The following is a 25,005-nucleotide window of genomic DNA, read 5'->3' on the forward strand; positions in this document are numbered from 1 at the left end:
GTGTTTGCACCATACGGGACTGTGTCGGTTTTCATTTATTCTCTTGTTCATTTTGTATTCATTCTCGATTAAACGATATTATGGATACGTACCACGCTGCATTTTGGTCCTCCTCTCCTTCCACCAACGAAAGCCGTTACAGTAGAATAATAGTGAATACATCAACACTATGAAATAACACATATGGAATCATGTAGTAACCAAAAATGTGTTAAACAAATCAAAAAATATGTTATATTTGAGATTCTTCAAAGTAGTCACCCTTTGCCTTGATGACAGCTTTACACACTCTTGGCATTCTCTCAACCAGCTTCACCTGGAATATTTTTCCAAAAGTCTTGAAGAATTTCCCACATATGCTGAGCACTTGTTGGCTGCTTTTCCTTCACTCTGCGGTCCAACTCATCTCAAACCATCTCAATTGGGTTGAGGTCGGGTGATTGTGGAGGCCAGGTCATCTGATCTAGCACTCCATCACTCTCCTTATTGGTCAAATAGCTCTTACACAGCCTGGAGGTGTGTTGGGTCATTGTCCTGTTGAAAAACAAATGATAGTCCCACTAAGCGCAAAACAGTTGGGATGGCGTTTAGCTGCAGAATGCTGTGGTAGCCATGCTGGTTAAGTGTGCCTTGAATTCTAAATAAATCACAGACAGTATCACCAGCAAAGCACCCCAACACCATCACACCTCCTCCTCCATGCTTCACGGTGGGAACCACACATGCAGATATCATCGGTTCACCTACTCTGTTCCTCACAAAGACACTGTAGATGGAACCAAAAATCTCAAATTTGGACTCATCAGACCAATGGACAGATTTCCTCCAGTCTAATGCCCATTGCTCGTGTTTCTTGGCCTAAGCAAGTCTCTGCTTCTTATTGATGTCCTTTAGTAGTGTTTTTTTCTTCTTACATTTAACATTTACATTTAAGTCATTTAGCAGACGCTCTTATCCAGAGCGACTTACAAATTGGTGCATTCACCTTATGATATCCAGCAATTCGACCATGAAGGCCTGATTCACGCACTGTCCTCTGAACAGTTGATGTTGAGATGTGTCTGTTACTTGAACTTTGTGAAGCATTTATTTGGACTGCAATTTCGGAGGCTGGTAACTCTAATGAACTTATCCTCTGCAGCAGAGGTAACTCTGGGTCTTCCTTTCCTGTGGTGGTCCTCATGAGAGCCAGTGTCATCATAGCGCTTGATGGTTTGCACTGCACTTGAAGAAACTTTCAAAGTTCTTGAATTTTTTTGTATTGACTGACCTTCATGTCTTAAAGTAATGATGGAGTGTCATTTCTCTTTGCTTATTTGAGCTGTTCTTGCCATAATATGGACTTGGTCTTTTACCAAATAGGGCTATCTTCTGTATACCACCCATACATTGTCACAACACAACTGATTGGCTCAAATGCATTGAGAAGGAAAGAAATTCCACAAATTAACTTTTAACAATGCACACCTGTTAATTGAAATGCATTCCAGGTGACTACCTCACGAAGCTGGTTGAGAGAATGCCAAGCGTATGCAAAGCTGTCATCAAGGCAAAGGGTGGCTCCTTTGAGGAATCTAAAATATAATATATATTTTGATTTGTTTAACACTTTTTTGGTTACTACATGATTCTATTATTCTACAATGTAGAAAATATTAAAAATAAAGAAATATCCTGGAATGACTTGGTGTGTCCAAACTTTTGACTGGTACTGTACATGTTGCCCTTACCCTTTTGTCCCGAGCTTTGGAGAATAGGCCCTATTCATCATTTTGGGAAATTCCCAATTTACATCACGTGACCTGAAACCTACATGTTACGTTATCTAATAATAGTATTAAACGCTACAAGAGCTGTTTACAGCATGCAGGGTTTCAATGATTTGCAACTTATCTCAGAATGGATATAGGCCTATAACTCAGATGAAAGTTTTTGATGTTTAGGCTAATACATAAATCACAAACAGGTTCCAGAGGCTTCATAACACTGTGATCTGTAGAGCAACCACTTGGCTCCCAAGGACTCTTACCATGATATGGACTATCTATAGATTGTATAGATAACCTATTCAATAATCTCAACTATATACATTGAAAACATTTCCAAGCATGTGACCCTTTTGTATTTGTACATTTTGCAAAGGTTGGCCAGTTTCTGTGGGTAACCTAATGTCACTCTTCAATAAGGCCTCCCAATGTTTTGGTTCCTGAATGCTGCCGCCATCTATTGGCTCATTTTGGACTGAAAAGGTTTGGTTTGGTTATAGCTGTATGTAGTTCTGTGGCGGAGGCACAGTGGCTGTGAAATGATACTTTGTTATAGCCTGCCTGCCCTACGCTAGATTTCAGATGTCTCTATGTGTAGGCATATATGTTTTTATGTGTTAGTAGGCCTACCTAGATTTGATATAAATTCCAATAGCTTATGGAATATAACACAACTGGTAATGAATGTATAATAACAATTAATTTCAACCTGCAATTCCCTCAAGGGGTCCCCCTCGAGCAACAAATAAACAAACTTGGTTTTGTATTACATTTCGTGAAATACTTTATTTCCCTGCAACTCAATTTCCCCAGAGACTAGTTTCTTCCTCATACCAGACCCTCATGTAGGCAGAGGGGGACCCCTTGTGGTCAGAGTAGCCTACCGGTTTGGTACTATTATATGATTTTAAAATAGCTCCCCTGTCAAATGTTGCTACCTTAGTTACATTTAGCTTCAAAGAGACCCTTGAGACAAAACAGTTCGGTGGTAGCATTTTATTACAACGGTTGACTCTGTCATCAACACAACCGAGACAATAACTCAAGAACTTTACATGTGTTTATGTGAAAACACCAGGTCATTGAATAGACACTGGGGGGCAGTACAGGTTCATTCTAAACGCAGCATGCAGGACAATAAAGGAAGTGTAGAAGGCATGAGCGTTTAGAGCGCTACAAGGAAGATCGTTCTGGAGGGATAACGTTTACTACAGGTGAAGCGCTTTATTCAAATCATGAGGTACAATTAAAGGGATATGTGTACTTTCACTTATCAACCAGTGACCAGTTGTATACATCTGGCCTGATTTGTGATATCTGATCATCTAAGTAGCCTATGTTCTCAAAGTAATTTATTTAACCCTTATTTTACCAGGTATGTTGACTGAGAACACATTCTCATTTACAGAAACGACCTGGGGAATAGTTACAGGGGAGAGGATGTGGCGATGAATGAGCCAATTGGAAGCTGGGGATGATTAGGTGGCATGAGGGCCTTATTGGGAATTTAGCCAGGCCACTAGGGTTAATACCCCTACTCTTAGTATAAGTGACCACAGAGAGTCACGACAGCCGTTTAACGTCCCATCCGAAGGACGGTACCCTACACGGGGTAATGTCCCCTGTCACTGCCCTGGGGCATTGGGATATATATATATTTTTAGATCAGAGGAAAGAGTGCCATCTACTGGCCCTCTAACACCACTTCCAGCAGCATCTGGTCTCCCATCCAGGGACTGACCAGGACCAACCCTGTTTAGCTTCAGAGGCACATTCAGCTAGTTAAAGCCTCCTCAATATCATTAATTAGACATATCACACTATATTGTTGATATGAATGTCTCACACTGTAGTCACCCCCCCAACAACAACACAAGCCAGACTAAGTCTAAATGCAGTCAAGACTTTTGAGGAAAAAAAAGCAGATGAAAAGAGCTCTTTGTGGAGAGTTACAGGTTTTAGATCCAACGGTTCTTTCATTTTGTCTGGAAAGCAACCAACGACTCTGCTACTCAGTGACAGGAAAAGGATTTTCACTGTGTTAATCAGCCAATTACTGTATACATTTTTGTGGTTTATCCTTTGGTATGAGGTACGTCCCGTTTCCCGATCCCCATCACATATTTGTCTGTGTTGTCTTTGATGTTGAACCAGGCCTAGTTCAGTGTGGTGTGAGTTTTCCCAGTGGTGGGACACTGATAGTGAGTGTTAAAGCACAAGGCTGCCAGTTAGACTGCTCTTTCCCTCAGACGCTGCCAGAGTATGTTTCCTTAGTCTGCAGTCTGGTTAGTGTGTAAATGGACAGGCAGCACAGCGCTCCATCCACGCATCACAGGGAAGAGAATAGAGGACTTTAGAAAAATGTTTTGTTGGATGGGCTGGCAGTTTTCTGCTGGTGTTTGTGGCTAAAAAGTGACACATAGACTACACCTTACTAGAGACTGGGTGGTCTGACAGAGCATGGACCTGGACCGCACACAATCCAATGAGTGGAATTTCAGTGGCCTGACAGCTGTTGTTGAACTGAAAGTGGGAACACCTAACTGCTTTGTAAACATGTGCTAACTTATTAGTGGCTGATTTCATATGGTGAACTTTTGGATATCATCTGGGTGTGAGTAGATTCAGTTCTGTAGGGTAGGCTACTTTTAAAGCCGAAAGAGTAAAACAAAGAAAGGAAGACATGTTTATATAAAAAATATATTTTATTCCAAACTACAAAAGTGAAAACATGTAACTTTTTTGTCACACTTCTCAATAAAATAGTACACAAAACTGTCAAACCCAGCAAATAAGCTATCAATAAACATATTGAAGGAAGAGAAAAACAAAACAAACTTTTTAAAACTTTAAATTAACTCAAACTGTACAATAATATGTACAATATTTACAGCATCAATAATACATATAAAAAGGAATGAAGCTACAAATCATCCAGTCTCTTTTTTTGTTGACAAAAAACTGATTCCTTCCTTGCAACCTGAATCAGTCAGTCAAAGTCAAATACCTCTTTTCTCAGTGCTGTGGCAAACCCTCAAAGCATGCACACTACGCTCCTTGTCTGGAAGGACGGCTATTTTTCAGCATGGGCTGAACCATGACCTGTCGTTAGCACTGCAACAGTTAGGATCTGCAAACAGTGAGCTATACACAAGGGCACGTTCAACTAGTACTCTGGTGGGTTAAGGATTTAAGTTTCCGTACTGGGGTTGAAAGTCTTCACCCTTCGTTACTGCAAGTGCTCAGAGGTTAGACACAGTCCAGTTAATTAGGTGCCCGCCACAGTTTAGGGGGAGGGGAACATGGCATTAGCCAATTAGTGACAACAACATAGGTTGTCACATAGTAGAACTATAGTGCAGTAAGTATTCTATTTCGGGCAGCAGAGCAGCCCCCTGTCTTTCATTAGGGCAAGTGGCCCTAAACATCCATCAATACACTCATACATATACATTGAATATACACATATATGTTTCTGTCCTTGTACAAAATACACAATTTGAAAATTACAACCCAAAAGACAAACAAATGCTGTGCTGCGAGATGAGATGGATATCTGTTGGATTCAAGTTAAGAGTCATTGGTTGTTTTTGCTGTTAGGTGACATAATTGTTTACGCCATGTCTCCCAGCATCTTCTTGTAGTACATGGACTCGAAGATGTCATTCTCGCCGGGGCAGTTGTAGTGGCACGCGCAGGTCTTGATGAACATCATCTGCTTCTTCATGACCTGGCCGTCGGGGCACTTGAACTCCATGGGCAGGGTGGTGGTTCTGTGGGGGGTGCAGCAGCGACCGTCGGTGCACACTCCGCAGAACTTGGGTCGGTAGGACTTGGTGGTGGTGCAGCCAGAGATCTCAAACTTCATGGGCTTGGACACTCTTGGTGTGCGGATGCATTTCTTTCCCTTCTGAAAGAGCAAAGCGTAAAAAATAATTAGTAACCATTCCTTTCCTCTTGATTTGACAAAGTGTTTCTATTGCAATGAAAGGGTTGGTTGGGTAGTGGTTGAAGAATGTGCTTACCCTAATGCTCTGCTCCATGTGGGACTCGCAGGGTCTGACCATGCACAGACGGGACTGTTTCTCCAGGCGGCACTCGCGGTTGTCGTTGGTTACTTTGGTAGAGATGCCCAGGCCGCAGGTCTTAGAGCAGGCGCTCCACTCAGTGGTCTGGACCAGGCAGTTCTCCCTCATCATGGAGGGGTCAGGCCCGTAGGTCTCCTCCTCTCTGTAAGCTGCAGGCAGAGAAGGGGAAGTGACATTAGACTCTTTATCTCTACACTCAAAAGCTGACCAGATTACATCATTAGAATGTAGGCTACTGTATGTGTCTAAGACTGAAACTCACCAGCGAGAGCAGAGCCCACAAAGCTGTTTGTGTTTTGGGGGGCATCGCACACCCACTCCTCGCAGCACTTCTCGGGCACTTTGACGCGGCGGGGCATGGGGCAGTCAGGGCTGGGCAGGCGGATGTCCATGCTGCACAGGGGAATACAGCCCACGGCACCGTCCAGGCACGTGCACTGGTATTTACAGCTGCTCTGGAAGGATTCTCCACTCCTGTACACCATCCCACCCATCACACAGGTGGCGCCACCCTTAGCTGTGGGAAGAGGAGAAGAGAATGTCACATCTCCAGTCACACAAACACCAGCAGAGGAAAATAATCAAAGAGTCAGTGTATTAGAATGACAAAGAAGCATGTTGAGAGTGACTTACCTGTGCAGACTCCTATGCGGCGGTTGATGGGGGAGCCGAAGTCACAGAAGAGTCCTTTGTGGGGGTCGCACATGTCCCTGTCTGTGCAAAGCTCGCCCATCTGCTTGGCACACACCCTGCAGCAGCCGCAGGCATCGGGCACCAGGCTCACACCAGGGGGACACTGAGGGGGCACATCAGGACAACTACACTGCCCACTGCACTCCTGAGCCACAGCCTAAGGGACAAAGAGATAGGAGTATGGTTAGACCCTGATCACATGGTCCCAACTACTACTAACGTTACAGTTCATCAGCCCCAAGAGCTAGGGCATCATACAGCCTTTTGTAACTGTGTTAACAAAATATATATATTTACAATTCAACTGCTGTTGTAATAGGCTAGACATGCTGATAGCTCGTGTCTGTCTGTCTGGTACATGGCGCATAGACACAGCAATACAGTTCCCATATAACTTGACATTCTCAGTAAAAGGGTCTTACCAGGTAGGAGAGAGTGAGACAGAAGAAAGAAATCAGCCTCATGTTCATTCCAGCAGACATTTTGCTTTTCTTCTGGGTTTTTCTCTGAGTATCTTAGACAAAAATAAGTCTTCAGGCTCTTCAAAAGTCTTCCTTAGTCTCTTGCGAGTAGTCAGGGAGCTTGTCGTCTGATCGAGTCGATCTCGTTGTTAAGAAGTTTCTGGTTTTGGTTCTTTCTCAGTTAAGTTCTCGTAGTTCTCTTGGTTAAAGCTAGAGTTTAGCTTCAGTAGTAGAGCTGCTGCTGCTCTTGTAGCTCTCTCTTGGATGAGGAGTTGTTCTGTGTCTGAAGCTAGGAGCTCTCCCTGCCTTTATACACCCAGGGCTGCAGTGACGTGCCAGTGGCTGAATGGAGTCCTGGACAAACATGGACATTCTTGGCATTCTTTCCTAATTTCCTGCCCCCCTCCTAGACTCGCTCTCCCTGACATATCGCATTCCTCCTGTCTGAGGCCAAAGTGCTGTCACATATCAAAATAAAAGTGCATTCTTGGCACTATCCCTCAACTTTCCCTTTTATGTGTAATCGGCGGTTGTGTTGTATCCCGGAGAGAGACCGTAAACCTCCCCTGTTATTGGGAATAGCTGCCTCTCTGTTCTCTTAGCACATCACACATAGATTTTACACTAGTGACTTCAAAGGCTTTAAATATCTATTATTGCATGTGCATTTAATTATGAAAGGAAGGGCTGTAGTGTAGTTCACCGTTATAAAACCTCTGTACACCTTCAGGACTGCTTTTCTATTTGGAAAATAACATACTGCACAGAGAAACAGATGTACGCTATGTATTGTATGAGATTATACAATAGCCTTCCTAAGTATAATAAGTCATGGGTATTGGGATTTAATCAACAAGTCCTTAATAAAGGGGGTTTGTACAGTATAAAACCACATCACCGTCTAGTTAACAGACTCTCATCAGTTCTATTCACTGGTTTTAATCGCATACTTTTTTATAGCCATGTGCTTTCACCTCACTAATAAGGTTTAGTCTATGGACTTTAAAGCATAGTTGTACTACATTCCTGGTGTGGGATTCTATTTTGCTCCGTCAGTATCTAAACACTGAGCAGACTTGAGGATTGCAGGAAAGCGGCTAGACTCTGGGGTTTGTATATTTTTGAAGAAACGATCACACAAGCCCCAGACTCTCCACCTCAGTCTTATGAAAGGCAGCCCTGCTCCTCACCAGCCACCGAATCGGAAATGAAAAACTCCCAGAGAAAACTCAGAGCTGGAGGAATGTGCGGCTGCGCCAGCAGACATACTATTACTGCATGTACACACCGACTGGGAGGAAGCGTGGCCTTATATGGGAATCTTCACTAGCAGCATCTGTCTTTCCCTTTTTTCCAGTGTGGTTTGTACAGAAAGTACAGTAGGAGCTCCTCAGGGTCTGTACTGTCTGAGACGTTTTCGCCGTACAGTGTGTGGGATGGTAATGTACCCTGTCTGTCAACACAGATTCATTTGTGGCCAAACAGAGGCTGCCAGTTCCTTAACCCCATCATGTCAAATAGTAGCAGCTTATCGCAATGCCCTATTTGAAAATGCGCTCGATTTCCTGAACCAATAACAGTGCGGTGTGGCTTTCCATTGAGGGGTTGGATGAACTGAACTCCCCTCCACAGGGCAGTGTTTAATCAACAATTGTGTGTGGTAAGACGTAGCTGTGTGTTAGCATCAGATTCCCTGTCTTAGGCTGTTGTCCTGGAGCTCTCATTAGCTCTCTCTCTCTCTCTCTCCCCCCCAAGACGTTCCTCACTCAATGGAGCATAGGTAACTACTGTAAGGTCTGTTAACCTTTAATGTCATGCTCTCTGGTTTTCAATGGTGGCTAAAAGGGGTCTGAAACTCAAGCTTAGGCATGGCAAGTATTCCAAATTCAACATTCCACATGCGGTGCAATTGGGGTCCAATTTGGGATAAGTGATGAGGTGCTAATGTTGGAGTGACAGGCAGAAGTTAGCTAGGGTCAAAGGTCAAGAGCTGGTGACGCAATGGAAAGGATTCCACATTCAGTGTAAATAAAGTACCCATTAGATATGTGCTTCACTGTGGGATGTAGCAGACCTGACCATGTGATTCACTTTCCCATTCCCTCAACGGAGGAGGGTGTTGTGGTTCATTGTTCCCAGTACAAAAAAAACAAACACATATAGCTAGCTACATCAGTGTATTAAACATTCTGCCAAGGAGTAATTGTCTGTGCAGTGTGATTCCAGTTCTCTCCATTTCCACTTCTAGTCTTCGTCCCAAATGGCACCCTAATCTCTACATAGTGCACTACTCTTGCCCATCAGAGCCCTGTGGGCCTTAGTCAAATGTAGTGCCTGTCTCTTATACACATCTAGATGTGTATAAGAGACAGTCTCTACATAGTGCACTACTCTTGCCCATCAGAGCCCTGTGGGCCTTAGTCAAATGTAGTGCAGCATAAAAGGAATAGGCTGCTATTTGGTACACAACCCTGTTCTGTCTGCAACTTACGTGACTGTGTTCAAATGACAAATGTTCTGTCTGAGGTATTCCATCTATGTGATGATTGTATTTGTAACCAAACCAGAGATCTTATCTATGATTAAAATGGAATCGGACGTGCTGTGGTCTAAAACCCATCTGTTTTCATTTTTCCAATGTTTATTATTGCAATTTTAGTGCTCTTCCAGAAAAGACACACCATGTAAAATGCACATGGAATTGGATAGAAGCAATTCATATTGCCTCCAGACAATTGATGTGTGTAATACACAGTTAAAACCATGTATTAGAAACACTATGTTTACAGCAGCTTTAGTTGTTGAGCCTATGTTGTTTTGCAGTGCATCAAACACTTGTGGATGTCGATTAAGGCAGCCCCCTGCACCTCTCTGATTCAGAGGGGTTGGGTTCAATGCGGAAGACACATTTCAGTTGAATACATTCAGTTTGACAACTGACTAGGAACCCCCCCTTTTCCTTTCCCCTTTCCCTTGTGTTACTTTCATGTGTAAACTTCAAGAAACTACACGTCAATCATTCAAGAATCAAAGTTGGTTGAATTCTTTAATGGGCCATCCTATTCATTATTTTGACCTGAACTTAATTAAAGTGGTTTAGTTTAGCCAAAAAGAAGCCTTTTTAATTTTTWACTCTGGGATTGCTGTTGCATGGGACTTTTGAGTCACTCAAATGGGTGATTCTGCTCAAGCTATGAGAGGAGAAGAGAGACGGACACTATGTTGATGAGCTTGAACTTTTACATCTATCTATCTGAAGAACTCGATCTAACTATCTACCTGAATTTGCCTGCTGTGGAGAGTGTACGGCATCGTTGTTTCAACGGGAGCTAGCCTAGCTTGTCAGATTTGGAGCTGTAGAGGAAGGTTTCCCAATCATTTGCTGAAACATTCTATATTCATTGAGCTACAATGCGCGCCAACGTTTAGGCTAAGTTTTAAGAGTTTACTCTAATACCCGGGAGCTTTCTATATTATAATTGCAATTTTCTTTACCCCCATTTTCGATGTTGTCTCATCGCTGCAATTCCCCAACTGGCTCGGGAGGCGAAAGTCGAGTCATGCGTCCTCCAAAACATGACCCGCCTAACCGCGCTTCTTACCACCCGCCCACTTAATCCAGCCACACCATTGTGTCGGAGGAAACACCGTTCAACTGACTACAGAGTTCAGCCTGCAGGAGCCCAGCCCGCCACAAGGAGTCGTTAGAGCGCGATGAGCCAAGTAAAGCCCCCATGGCCAAACCCTCCCCTAACCCGGACAACGCTGGGCCAATTTTGCGCCGCCCTATGGGACTCCCGATCACGGCCGGTTGTACTGTCTTATCAATGATATGAGGAAAAGTAATGACAATTGCCTTCTAATAATGGAATGTCTTTGACAAGCCGTGCCAGCTCTCCACAGTATACAGAAATATGTGATTTTTAAACAACTGAAAAATTATCTTGATCAATTATAGACATAAACTTGTAAGAAAACATGTAGCGTACTAGTCAAAGCTTATTACCATTTTACCATCTAGTATTTCCTTTTCCCTTTAATATGAACATTATCCTGAATTCCACCATGAATGACAAAAAATATGTAGGAAAGGGTCTGAATACTTATGTAAAAATGTCTAAAAACTTGTTTTCGCGTTGTCATTATGCGGTATTGTGTGTAGATTTTATATAACACATTTTAGAAAAAGGCTGTAATGTAACAAAATGTGGAAAAGTCAAGGGGTCTGAATACGTTCCGACGGCACTGTAGCTACAGCAAGTGAGCTGCAATAAAAACAGTGCCACTCACCAGATTATGTTCTCTAAACATCAGACTGTTACCATGGTTTCTCCATGGATATCAGTCTGAAAGATGTCGCTATAAAAAAGACGCAAAAAATGATGTTTAAATGTACTTTACTGGTTGTCCATGTTGTTGGTCCTTTTAGCAGTAGGAAGTGGAGATAGGGTAACCACAGGAAAGTGTTTACCTTTTTGCGGCCCGGTACGTTCTGTTGCTTGTATTTTGATGCATTTCAGTGATGCACAATATGCTAACGATAGCCGAATGTAACCGAACGTTGTCGACCAAAGCACGTTCCCTTGCAAACAGCTGGAAGTGCTTGTGAAATTTGCCAGTTGATTGCATGGGACAATGTTTGGTCTGTACCTCGGTTAAATTGTAGACATATTGTGCAAGTTGCGTGCGAATTGCGTCAGCATTGAAAATACAAACCGGAAATACAAACCGACGTATCTGTGGATATTCTTTTTGATCTCAGATTATTTCCTGCGTAAGGACAAAATCAGAGGACAATAGGTAAAGTATGTTCAAATTAAATGTATTCAACAGTCTGACTTTTCATGGGACTGTTCATAAAAAGTGAGCCTACATGTTAGAGAAGAGAGAATAGTCTTCCGCTCTCAGATTCGTAGAGACTACAGGTGATGATAATTTTAAAACGTTTGAAAGTTCATCTTGAGTTTGACCTACAACTCACTTTTTTTTTTAAACGGTCCCACCCATTGCAAGTCAAAATGTGATTGGTTCATTCCACTCCAAAAATCTGCTCTAATACAGTTGAATGGCAGAGGCCTTCTGTCCAGCTTCTGAAGGCCTAGCCAATGGCTGTCTGAGCTATCTAGATTTTTCTACCCAGAGACCACCACAGAAAAATCCTGATTGAATAATTTTTCTCTTCAGTATTAACCCTTCTCTTTCCAACACAAACTGAAAAAATGAAATCAGATGATCATTAAAATTATTGAAAAGATTAAATATAATTTTTTTAACAAAATTTTATTAAACAAAATATACATGTTTTATATATCCTTCTCTTAAGGCCTAGAAGGCCCTCACGGTTCCCCACTGCGGTAACCCTACCCAGATGTTCTTTGGATTCATTTTATAAGACGCACCTGTCACGATCGCCGTGGAAATGACCGGACCAAGGTGCAGCGTGGTTTTTCTTTATTATAGCGTACATTTTTCTTTATTATACATGTCGCCAACAAAACAAGAAACAACAAAAACGAACGTGAAGCTTACTAGGGCTATACAGGCCACTAACAAAGACAACTACCCACAAAATACAAAAGGAAAAAAAGCTGCCTAAGTATGATTCCCAATCAGAGACAACGATAGACAGCTGTCCCTGATTGAGAACCATACCCGACCAAAACATAGAAACACAGAACATAGAGTTTACCACCCGAGTCACACCCAGACCAACAAAACATAGAGAATAAAAAGATTTCTACGGTCAGGGCGTGACAGCACCTCCTAATCTGCTTTCACTTCCTTTAGGGTAAAACATATTGTTCATGATTCATATAACAACTGAGCTTCTGTTTCTGCTGCCGAGAAACAAAACCTAGTTCAAGTTTAGTGTATTCATAGTAAGTCTTCTAGAGAAGGGGGAAACTCATGGATTACTGTCACACGCTATAGCCCCCAATTGCTTTCTCTCCTATTATTAAAATGTTTTCAGTGGTTGTGCGTAATAATACTGCAATAATAACATAAACACATTAGCAAATGGACACCCTCGTGTTGCTATACTGGCATYGAGAGCCTTCAGTTGGACTAGGTTTCCCTCTGACTGGAGGGCGGAGTGAGGGCGGAGCGCCCCATGATGGATTCCCTTCTGTTTGGATTCCCTTCTGTTCTTCAGAGAGGGCATATTTTCAGCCACAGCAGCATAGCATTCCTGTGAGATTGTTGCAGTGCATTCCTCATGGGATTTGCCTTAAGCCGTCTTCGTCCTCCCCGATCATCTCCCAGTAAGGAATAGGATGACCTCATCAGAGGCCAGAATGGGCCCTGTGACGATGGAATTCCCCAAAGACACTCCACTGAAGCTCCTCATTGGGAGAGACTGGGGAGTTTTCCACTGGTAGCTCTCTGGCCATGGTGTAAGCTGAGCTGATGTCACAGAACGCCCTGTACAGTGCCTCTGTCCTCTGAACACACAGGTTAACTCAGCATTTCCTCTTCATTGCCGTCATTCATCATCCATTACAGCTACTTCTACATTTGGAACAGCTAGGCAATGTTTTTAAAATTCATTTTCCAGTTTCCCCATTTAGGCAAGGTGGGGCCTTGCTCAGCTCAGTTTCCAGGTGCTCAAGTAGCTAGAAGCTTGTTGTGCTTTACCAACACCAACATGTACAGATGGAAAGGCTACAGGCTGTATTTCTAATATTCCAACACCAAGTGTACTTTACACACGGCTCTTTTGGAGTGATTAAGTCATCAGCAGCATAATACTGACTAAGGGCAATGAGTGAGTTATAAACAAGAGTTAGTTAAATATTACAAGTTAAGGTGTACAGTGGGCAAACATTAGTGAGAATATGATTGAGTATACAGAAAAAAGAAGGGGAAAGTATTCATCTTAACCAAATATTTCAGGGATTGTCCTAGTGTAAGTAGCCTACAATGCATTTTCAGACCTACATAGCATTACTGTTCATTGAAAAATCTGATCAAAGATTAAAAGAATCAGACATGCTATTTTAGTTGAAAGGTTGATCATCCAAAAGTGTCTGGGAACAACTATACGCTAAACTTACTGAACACTAAAGCAAACAAGAACAAAGATTATTTGCCTTCATATCCATATCCACCTCACCATCTCCACCTAAAATTCTATAATTGGCAGTTGGCAGTGAGCTCCTGGAATGTTCCCTGCTTTGAAACTTCAAACTGACCATCCCTCCACCACTATTTAAACTGAACATGTGGCAGAGATGTCAAAATTTGCTAATTATGAGGGCTACAGTTTCTGGCTCTTTGAAATACCAAGGCTGACTGAGGTAATTCATAGCCCAGACTCTCGCCGACCGTTGGACCTTACTACATCATTCGTGTCATGGAGCAAAATCACAGACTAGAAATGGCTAAATCTAATTTCCTTTGAAAGCGTGAAACAAATTAATATAATTGGTGGGCTAAAGGATACAGCTGAAAGAGAGTGGCTGGAAAGTGGAAATGGATTTGATAGATGCGATTGTCTATAAAAAGCCTTGGCTGTGGAAAATTACAGGCTATTTAGACTAGAAAGGACAACCCAGGGAAGTGCCAAGGTGCTGAACTTTTTTCAACAAAGAGCAGAAAATAATTTCATCCACAGAGATTTACTGATTTACTGCTAGATTTACTGCCTTCTGAAGGGGCTACCATGGTAATGACAGTGAATGAGGAGCCTAGGTCTGCTGCATCTCTCTGTCTCTCTGTCTGACCTCTGACCCATGGCTGTAAAACCTACCGTTCTTTCTGAACAGAATCCCATATGGGGGCCTGTAAGTCCACGATTTATTGAATCTAAAGAGAGAATGGTTTGAACAGTGTCATGAACAAAGTGCAGAGTTCCAAATATAGGCATAGACACCCCACACTCTGTCCCCCCTTATCCCCAACTCCCAACCCCTACACTCCCAATGTTAGCATTTCTCCAGACTACTCTGCTGTATGTTTTTTGTCTTCAGAGGAGCTATTGGAACATTCCACAGATGAGCCCCTTTATGCAAGTTGCTGTTTGTTGTCTCCTGGCCAGGACTCAGGTCATTAGGAGGGCTTTGTCCACCTCTGCCCATCTTTACCCAGCAGACTTCATAGCAGAACTACGAAGGTCATTAACAGCCACTACCTCACGACAGCATGTAAACATACACTATCTATACAAAAGTATGTGGACACCCCTTTAAATTAGTGGATTTGGCTATTTCAGCCACATCCGTTGCTTCCAACAAGTCAGTTCGTCAAATTTCTGCCCTGGTAGAGCTGCCCCGGTCAACTGTAAGTGCTATTATTGTGAAGTGGAAACATCTAGGAGGAACAAGGTCTCAGCCGCAAAGTGGTAGGCCACAAGTTCACAGAACTGTCCTCGGTTACAACACTCACTACAGAGAACAATAACTGTTCGTCGGGGGCTTCATGAAATGGGTGTCCATGGCCGAGCAGCCGCTCACCGGCCTAAGATCGCCATGTGCAATGCCAAGCATCGGCTGAAGTGGTGTAAAGCTTGCCACCATTGGACTGGAGCAGTGGAAACGCGTTCTCTGGAGTGATGAATCACGCTTGGTCATCTGGCAGTCCGACAGACAAATCTGGGTTTGGCGGATGCCAGGAGAACGCTACCTGCCGAATGCATAGTGCCAACAGTAGAGTTTGGTGGAGGAGGAATAATGGTCTGGGGCTGTTTTTCATGTTTCGGGCTAGACCCCTTAGTTCCAGTGGAGGAAAATCTTAGCGCTACAGCATACAATGACATTCTAGATGATTCTGTGCTTCCAACTTTGTGGCAAAGGTTTAGGGAAGGTCCTTTCCTGTTTCTGCATGTCAATGCCCCTGTGCACAAACAAGCTCCATACAGAAATGGTTTGTAGAGATTGGTGTGGAAGAACTTGTCTGGCCTGCACAGAGCCCTCATCTCAACCCCATCGAACACCTTTGAGATGAATTGGAACGTTGACTGCGAGCCAGGCCTAATCGCCCAACATTAGTGCCCGACCTCACTAATGCTCTTGTGGCTGAATGGAAGAAAGTCCCCACAGCAATGTTCCAACATCTAGRGGAAAGCCTTCCCAGATTACTTTTGGTAATGTAGTGTATTAACAGTGCTTGGCCTAGTTAAGGGCGAAGTGTGACCTGTCTGAAATCAGCAATAACCTTTTTCCAATACATTACAGTACTTGGTGTTACAGTTGATTATGACCCCATAGTACATGAGTTATTCTACAATGCAATGTGATAAAATGAAAAAGTTAGTCACCTGATGTTTCATAAGTTTGAGTATGGCCTTAGTAGGCCAGCTAGGTAAATACCTGCAGTGGGGATAAATACCACCTGCAGTAGGATGAGGAATCTGAAGCCAGCCAACTGAGGATTCAATTTCTACTTCTCCATCAACAGCTGCTGTCTTTATTAGTTGAATTATGTTTTGATCACTGCTGCACGCATTCCTGGAGATACCTGTGGCCGGTGGGTATAGTCTAACTGCCGAGGGCCCTGAAAAGCACTCATTCATGGGATTGCAGTTGGCCAGCGCCCCAGCGCCAAGACAAGCACCCCAGGAATGCCCTCATCACACTCGCCATGGCAACCGAGCTGAGCCGCAGGAGACAACACAGCTCAGTAGCAGTCTTCAACAAAAACAAACAGAATAGACGGGTTGGTTGTTTAGCAACAAAACCAACGCGTGCGCAACTATGGGACAAAACAGACAGGATTGGCTTGGATTTTTTACAACATGCAAACTATGTTTTGTCTCCAATGTTTATTGAAAACATAAATACATTTGCACAATGAGCGCTTGTTCTCTGTCAAATACATCGTTACAGTTATTGGTTAGCTAGCTAGCGAATTTTAGCCATATAAGCAATGAAATGAAATCAGTCAAAACACCTCAAAACAAGACGTATCAAGGACAAGATAAAACTAGCTGAAACGAGCCACTTACGATTCCCCACATGGCAGTTTCTTGTCATTGTTGCTAGCTGTCTGACCATCCAAACTTCTGCCCCATTAAAGAGTGTGGTTACACCCCCTACTGGAGGTTACACCCCCTACTGGAATAGGGTTAGAGAGGAGGACTAGGCCCCAGACGATAACAATACCATGACCTTGTCATCACAGAATGGTTTGATAAACATGGGACCATATTTAATTTGAGATGTGGTCCAAGCTTTTGGTCTCAGGACCTTCACTAGACCATGTCAGAGCATTAACTGACAGCTTTACTCAATGCATGTCACGTTCTGACCTTAGTTCCTTTGTTATGTCTTTATTTTAGTTTGGTCAGGGTGTGAGTTGGGGTGGGCATTCTATGTTGTTTTTCTATGTTTTGTTCTGTTGGTAGATTTCTATGTGTTGGGCCTAGTATGGTTCTCAATCAGAGGCAGGTGTCAGTCGTTGTCTCTGATTGGGAGCCATATTTAGGTAGCCTGTTTTTCATTGTGTTTTGTGGGTGATTATTTTCTGTTCTGTGTTTCTGTTTCACCGTACAGGAGTGTTCGTTTGTCGTTTTATTGTTTTTGTTCAGTGTTCATTATTTCGTATTAAAACAATATGGACACTTACCACGCTGCGCATTGGTCCTCCTCTTCTTCCAACCACGACAAGCGTTACAATGCATCTGAAACCTACAGTACAACTAACCTAGGTTTCTTCATATGGAACAGACAAAATATGACAAACTACCAGATGTTAATAGGGCAACCTTTGACATCGCAACCATATATAAAAGATTCAGAAAAAATTAACAACAGGTGAACAACAGAAAAAGAATTATGAATTTGAGGTAAACAATAGCAAACAAACCATTGACAAGAGAGTACAGTAACCAGTGTCCTGTCTGTGTGTACTATCTAGTCTGGTGGTGAAGTGGGCTGAGTCTCTATCCTCAGTGAGGAATATTACATTAATGACTCATGTCTTTCCTGCAGACTGACCCAATCAGATTAGGCCATTACCTAAGAGGCAGAATAAACGCGACACTACTCTAGCTGTTCACAACTGGTGCACAGTTCACGGAATGTATAACATGGAAAGATTTAGTCAATTGCTTTCATTGAGCAACCAATGTTAAGGAAGATGCCAAAACAACAGTAACTACACTTTTTGAGAATATACTTGAGAATAATCATTATCAGTACATGTACTTGTATGACTAGATTTCCAATAACCCCAAGGTAAAAACTAAGTAGGTATGCAGATCAACAGCAAAAGTTTCTGTTAATCCCAGATGTTCTTTTTCGTGTCTTGTTTACACTGTTCCACCAGGCTCGCTCTGTGGTTGGTCTGGCTGAAACCAGCCCAGAGTCTGGCCTTGTCCCATCAGTTGGAGCACTGCTAGAGACATTGGGAGGCAGGGAAACCAAACCTCAAAAATTATATTACATTTTAGTATCTGTTCCACACTGGCTATTAAATTACATTCAAAGTTCTGCAATATCCAACACGCTTGTCACATTCCCTTAAAAGGAAGATTGAGTGGAATCCAGCTGTCTTTTGCAACATAAAGAAATTGGTGGAATCACTCCAGTCCTCACCAGACCACTAATGAGGACATTAGAATGGCTGAAGTACACAGTGCAGCAGACTTCTATGTGTAAGAGTCCTTGTCACACACAGATCATCATGTTATTATTCAAATGGTGCTGCTGCTGTTTGTACTCTGATAATTGTGATATGGAAGACAGTGCCCGGGTTTCATCAGGCCCCTTCAGTGACTTAACCTTCTGTGACAAAGGAGATGTTTGCCAGATGGCTGCCTTGCCGTGCAGCACACTGACCCACTAACAAGTCGTCCAAGTTGGCCCCTGTCCGACTCCCCTGGCCTCAGGAATCAAACAGCATTCTGTTTTGCTTCACTTTGCTCTGCCTGATTGCACTCATACCCGTCAGTCTCAGCTCCTGGATTAGAACCCAGGGCACAATACCACAAACTCTCCCAGGTTAGCGACAGACAGCTAGGCAGCGGTAAATCAAGGCTCTCACTTTCATGTCAGACCAGGTGTAAACTTCAGTCTGGGGTTGAGACTACGTAAACAGAGGTGGCTAAGGACGGAACCTTAATTTCCTCTTATTTATTCAGCTAATTTTCCCCGATTCTGAAAAGGAGAGGAAGCCATGAAACCAAACAGCAATTAGACATCTTTCATGGGCCAACAGTGACAAGCAGCATTGAGCAGGTTCAAGAGGAATGCCACTTCCTCCTCATGCCTTGGCAAGTGGTTACATTTCTTCACTAATTGGTTTCCTGCTAAACTCTTCGAATACAAAGACTGGTGTTAGTGAAATGGGTTTTGTTTGTCTCATATAGTGCCAAGGTAAATTGTACCTAAACTCATAGAGAAACCGCCAAAACTTTGCTTTACGGTTTTCCTTTTTTCGAAAACAGGTGTTGCATGCTAGCGTGATAGGTTGCCATCCTGTCCAATTTGACCACACTTTCTACTCAACCTTCAAATAAACCTGGTGTTTTTCTTTCATTAGACTTTTAACTTTGCATACACCTAGTAAATACATGTGGTTTTTCCCTTCCTGTATCAGCCTGCAGGCCTCAGGCTGGACCTAAGGACATTCATATGTATTTGCTAAATGGTCACCAACAGGCCATGACTGATGTTTTTTAAATAATATTTACCGATATTTGAACATTCGTGTGATGTATTATTCAACAGACATTTGATGTAATATTTTGCATACTGATATGCTGTGGTAGAACAATATATCAGTGAACAACAGCTTTCTCGTCTAAACTACAGTATTTAGAAGGAAAGAGAGTAGCCCGTAGCTTGTGAAGTAGACAGTTTGTCTGTCGGTCATTGACATTTCAGTGTCTCACCAACCAGCCCATATTTCCCTCCATCCACATCTACTCTCCAAAACACCAATACAAGGCATTCAACTCGGAGCAGTAAACAGTGGTCGCCCTCTGCCTGGCAGGCCTGCCTCGGGGGTGTCTAACTGGCCACCTTAGGAGCCCCCGTGACGTCATAGCCCCACAATTCCTGGCACTGGAGGGATGACCTCATGCTGCTGGCTGTGGGCTAGCAGGGGAAAATGGCACCTCTGCTACAGAGGGGATTCTGTCTGGAGACTGGACGCCGAGTTCCACCTACAGGAGCTGGTCTCAGTATGACCTGACAGATGTATTAACAGTGTTGTTTCAAGTTGTTTGTCAAGTTCCACCCGCCTGGGGACGTTCTCATAAACGCCTACTCAGGGAGCCAAAGTCTGCGTAGTGTTTTTGTGAGGTAAATTATTAACTACTAGGAACTTTCACTCTTATACTTAGGACATACTGTACTTTGGAGGAGGTATTCTCGTTGGAATGTACACCCTCAGCAGAGATGAGACATGTATTTATTTCGAAGAAATATTTAATGAAGTGTGGGGAATACATTTTTTTTTCTATCCCTCCCAATGAAAGTCATTATAACTGAACTGAATGGAAGTCTGTCAGGTCAGTTGTAATATCTCTGATTGGGAGGGATATGCTTTGTGTTGTTTTAGTGAGAGGGAGAATGTGGCATGTGCAGTGGTCCTTGGAGTCTAATGAGAAGTAATACTCTTATCAGGCTGTAACATGCCCTCTCTGAGGTGGCACTTAACATTTTTAAACTCAAGAGGAAGACATTTTTGCTAGTGGATACAGACAATGGATTAGATAAGGATTCCTGGTCAAGCTTCACACTGTTTATGTGGCAGACATATTTTCTAAGATGGGAAGCATTACAGTGCATATCATGCAATGGCATTGGCTACTCACCCTCCTGTTTATCTCCAACTGTCTGTGGTCAAAACATGTCCTGCTAATCAGCTGCTTGCAGTATTAAAGGGCTGTAAGTATGTCCAATAAACACAGGCAGAATTAGCTATATTTGGCTACATGAGTTATTACACAAGTGTCTATCTGTTAAAGGGCTTTAATCCTTGGAATGTTATGCAGGCTATTATGACCTTTGACAGGTCAGTGTTGGATATCTGTAAAAATGTTGACAGTTTTGGAGTTTTCAATTAGGTACGGTTAATGAGATAATGTAAATATTCACAATAAGGCCCATATTTTAAAGTCCTTATAAAACTGGAGGTCTGCGATTAAAACGGCCTGATACCCAGGTTGAGGTCTACTATTCAGGGCCCTACAGGATATATACAGTGTCCTGGTGTGGATCCAGGGAACCACACATCTGAGGCTCCCCAGCCTTCTGCCATTAATCACAGCTGCCGTCACGACAACGCCATTACATCATGTGTCAGGCAACACAAAGAAAACCAGTTCTGCTTATTTTACCCAAGAGAAGAAATATCCAACGTAAGATTTTCAGGAGCAGATGGAAAAACAGCCCTCCATCCAACTTTTCAGCAGAGCCTCAAGACCTAAATGTAGGGCAAAACAAGTTTGGATTTACCTACTTCAGTTACACCAACCCATCTGGACTTCTTTGATTAGCAGACCACTAATCCAGGTCCCAGCTCACGGGAGCTGAGTCAGTAGGCGTTGGTGTGAGCGAGACATGGGAGAACTGATGGCCTCATACAGCTGAACAGGGCCTTGGAGTCTGAAGAGAAATACTCAGACAAACTGATTGTATGTCTTGAGGGTGGTACTAGGAAGGTGCTAATGCAAACCTTCAATGCGGTCACAATAGTCTTGGTTAATCAAGAGACTTGTGAAGAACAGTTCAGCAAACCTCAGCAAGACACAGTTTTCAGCAAAAATCAAACATCAGGAGAAAAAAACAGCTGATCCTTAATACTGTCTGGGATCATTACTTTTTCTTCTAGGCTTGAACAACAGCATGTAGACTACTGTAGCTTGTGGTTTAAGCAAATTCACGTCATTATTGGGTGTTACAATGCAAATCTTTGCCAGTTTAGTAATCCAATGACTCATTTTGGTACAGTAATATTTGTGTGTGCAGTTTTGATAGCCTATAGCCTTTTTTTTTATATGATTGATTTTTTTAAAATGAGTCGGTAGGCTTACCGTATAATGGTTGTATAAAGGTAACCAACTTCATAGGCAGTATTCTGATAATGAAACATAAGATGGTTATGTGGGTTTATCACTGTTTTATTGTAATAACCTGCCATGACCAAAGGAGGTGCCAGCAGGAGACTGGACTTGCTACCAGGCCACCCACAGAAAGTGACTGGAATTGATCATCTGTCACACCTGTGACAGTACCAAAGTGCTATTATTGCTCTAATGAATAGTATTTAAGAAAGTAAAGTTACTGAACCTAACAGTAGTCAGTGAAAGAAATGGAAAACAAATCCCCATACAATCTCCATAATATTGGTTAGTCATGCTATCTCACTATTGGAATATGTTAACTTATATAAAGATCTGTCCGAAGCAGACTTGAAGCCAAAAAGTATATTTTTGTGAAGTGTTCTGTGTTCTTTTCTTATTAAATTCATACCTTTGGCTCCTGCAGTGAAACCCAGGCTCCTTGAGGTTTGTGAACCCATGGAACTTTCCCAGTGGTTCACATAAGCTTTCATTTCCTGGTATTGATTTCTGAGTTCCAACATGCCAATGTATTTCAATGAGAATAACCCCCTTTTCAGGGGCACAAATAAATTAAGCATGCTCCAGGAACTCCATCTCACTGAAGTTACGAAGCTAAACTCTATTTTCCATAATGCAGTTAGTCAGTGCCATAAAGGACGAGGTCTGAGACGTATGGGTTGTGGTATAGGTGGGTTTTTGCTTTAATTATTGCCAGACCCACATACCAGTGTGGAAAACTCCTTTTATGTAGCATGAGGAGGAATACACCTCATTTTATTGGTATCGGGTGTTGTTTAAAAAGAGAGAGGTCTGTTTCCATCACTGAATAACAGTTCGATTTTTGGGGGGAATTAACTAAACATCACCCGAAAGGTTTTTCAAGTCAAAGGCCCAATAACACGTAGACACACTTAGACCAGTAATGAGTAGACATTGAGCAAAAACTTTATTTGTGCATTCAGCTAAAATCCATTTTCAAAATGTAGATTGCTTTCCACAGTTCACTTACTGTACTATTCAATGATGGTTTCTATGGGATGGCTTTACTGAGTCAATGTGATTTATGACATTCAGTAAACGGAGATGACCTAATAGTGTTTTCAAGTATTTTTCCTCTATACTTTTGGAGAACCTTAGACCAATAATATGTGAAAAATCCAGACCTTGTAAAATGGATGTATATGCAGCTGTTGGGGCCTACTGTGAAGTGGCAGGCGTTGTGATATACTCTGTACTAAAGTGCTCCTTACATTTAAATCAACAATCTGCCCAAATTGAAGATGTAGTCCTATTTTAGGGTATTTTAGGATTGCCAAACTGGTTTCCATCAACAAAATCAAAAGGACACAACTATGATAGAGATAACCAAAGCCCTATCTCTTCACCATTTGCTACATGGTAAATGGTACAGTAGATCCTAAAAGCACTGTCACAGACAGTGGAAAACATACCTTCTCGCAATTCCAGCATGCAAAAACATGGAAAAGTTCACAATGAAAATATTTCTGAACTCCATGCTCAAAGGAAAATACAACATTTTTACACTGGAACCTTGCAGTGGGATGAGAAGGAAGTCATGACGAGGGAAAAAAGCAATGGTTCAATTATCTGTCAAACACAGGGCATCTGACCCAGTTTTCAAAGAGTGTTTAGAAAGTCACGTACTACACCAAGGTCAAACATTTTTGGACTTTGCTCAAATTCCTCAGAACTATGATCAGGATCGCGACTACAGACCAAAACATTTAGTCTGAAACTTCTGGATGTTACATGAAATATATTGTTTCATTCTTTCTCAAGCAATATTATTTTTGCCAGCCACAACATAGCAATGAAAGCTTAGTTCATCTGATGGCCATATTCAAATACTGTATAGCCAACATCATAGTCAAATGCCTGCAACCAGAAAAATGAATACAGACTTGCATACGTCTGTGTATGACGACCTATCGTAGAACAACAAGCCAGAAGTCGAACAGAAATATTTCCATATTTCAGACAAAACTACCCAGAAAATTTAATGGATTCTGTATTTCATACAAAAATTATCCCCATCCATCTTTCTTTTCATACCCAAATGAATTTGACATTTAATCAAAACGTATTCTGAGGTGAAAAGGATGTATGAACTCTGGAGCAGGCATACACTAACCTCTCCCTGCATAATTACACCTAGCGCATTCCTCCACTACACCTGAAAGATGGAATGTGAATGAGAAATACTGTGTTCCTTCTAGGGAACGGCCTGGAATAACATGAGCTGCTCTCAGATGTTGACGTGTATCACACAATTGAAGGCTCATTATACAATTGGGTCATAGGTAAATAAAAGGAAATCGTTTCGGAGATGAAAACACATTGCCCGACTCACCTTAAAATGACTGTGAACTGTGCAAAATGTTCGCATCTGTGATATACTGTATCTTTTGGGGGGGAAAAAAGGTAATGTTTTCTGTTAGGTTTGTCCGCCAGCAGCTGTGGTACGTTGGTGAAACGGGCACAGAACATTGCGATTTAAGAGGAGAAGATTAAAAAGATCAGCTGTCAGGTAGAATAGACTACAGTGTGATATCTGATACATATCAGTGGAATATCCAGACTAATACTTGAACTAGGTCATCTGAGGCTGCCCTGCTGCTCTGCCACAATAGAGTGGTACAGATCATATTACACAGATGATCTGATACAGTCCCTATAGCTCCGGTGGGGACGTTAACCAGGGTTGTGTCCCAAATGGCACCCTATTCCCTACAGAGTCCACTACTTTTGATCAGGGCCCATAGGGCACTATATAGGGAACAGGGTGTCATTTGGGATACAACCTGGCTCTATCCCAGAGGATCTGGGCAGTCTTCAGACAGTTATAAACAGATCTAACCAGATATAAAAGAATCGTTCCGATCCCTCTCTACTTCCCCCTGAGCTTGGAGGAGTCATGTGATGGAGGATTCTGCAAAGGACCCATGAGACCACACCAGTAGACAGGC

General features: G+C 42.4%; 1 protein-coding gene across 1 annotated transcript; it reads right to left on the reverse strand.

Annotated features, from left to right (window-relative positions):
* Nucleotides 1-4,774: 4,774 nt before the first annotated feature.
* Nucleotides 4,775-7,285, reverse strand: LOC111954459 (CCN family member 2-like). The gene is made up of 5 exons (XM_023974229.2): nucleotides 6,970-7,285; nucleotides 6,488-6,704; nucleotides 6,117-6,371; nucleotides 5,792-6,003; nucleotides 4,775-5,676 (listed from the first exon to the last, which is right to left on the reverse strand). Exons 1-5 carry the CDS (start codon nucleotides 7,027-7,029, stop codon nucleotides 5,380-5,382), a joined length of 1,041 nt encoding a protein of 346 aa, XP_023829997.1. The 5' UTR covers nucleotides 7,030-7,285; the 3' UTR covers nucleotides 4,775-5,379.
* Between the last annotated feature and the right edge of the window lie 17,720 nt (nucleotides 7,286-25,005).

Source organism: Salvelinus sp. IW2-2015, linkage group LG28 (genome assembly GCF_002910315.2).
Source record: "Salvelinus sp. IW2-2015 linkage group LG28, ASM291031v2, whole genome shotgun sequence".
Classification (NCBI taxonomy): Eukaryota; Metazoa; Chordata; class Actinopteri; order Salmoniformes; family Salmonidae; genus Salvelinus; species Salvelinus sp. IW2-2015.

Excerpts from the sequence above, each read along its gene's own strand:
- LOC111954459 (XM_023974229.2), bottom strand. The coding sequence starts at position 7,029 with ATGTCTGCTGGAATGAACATGAGGCTGATTTCTTTCTTCTGTCTCACT. Across the intron at positions 6,372-6,487 it reads CCGCATAGGAGTCTGCACAG|CTAAGGGTGGCGCCACCTGT; the intron begins GTAAGTCACTCT and ends CTCTTCCCACAG. Across the intron at positions 5,677-5,791 it reads ACATGGAGCAGAGCATTAGG|AAGGGAAAGAAATGCATCCG; the intron begins GTAAGCACATTC and ends TTGCTCTTTCAG.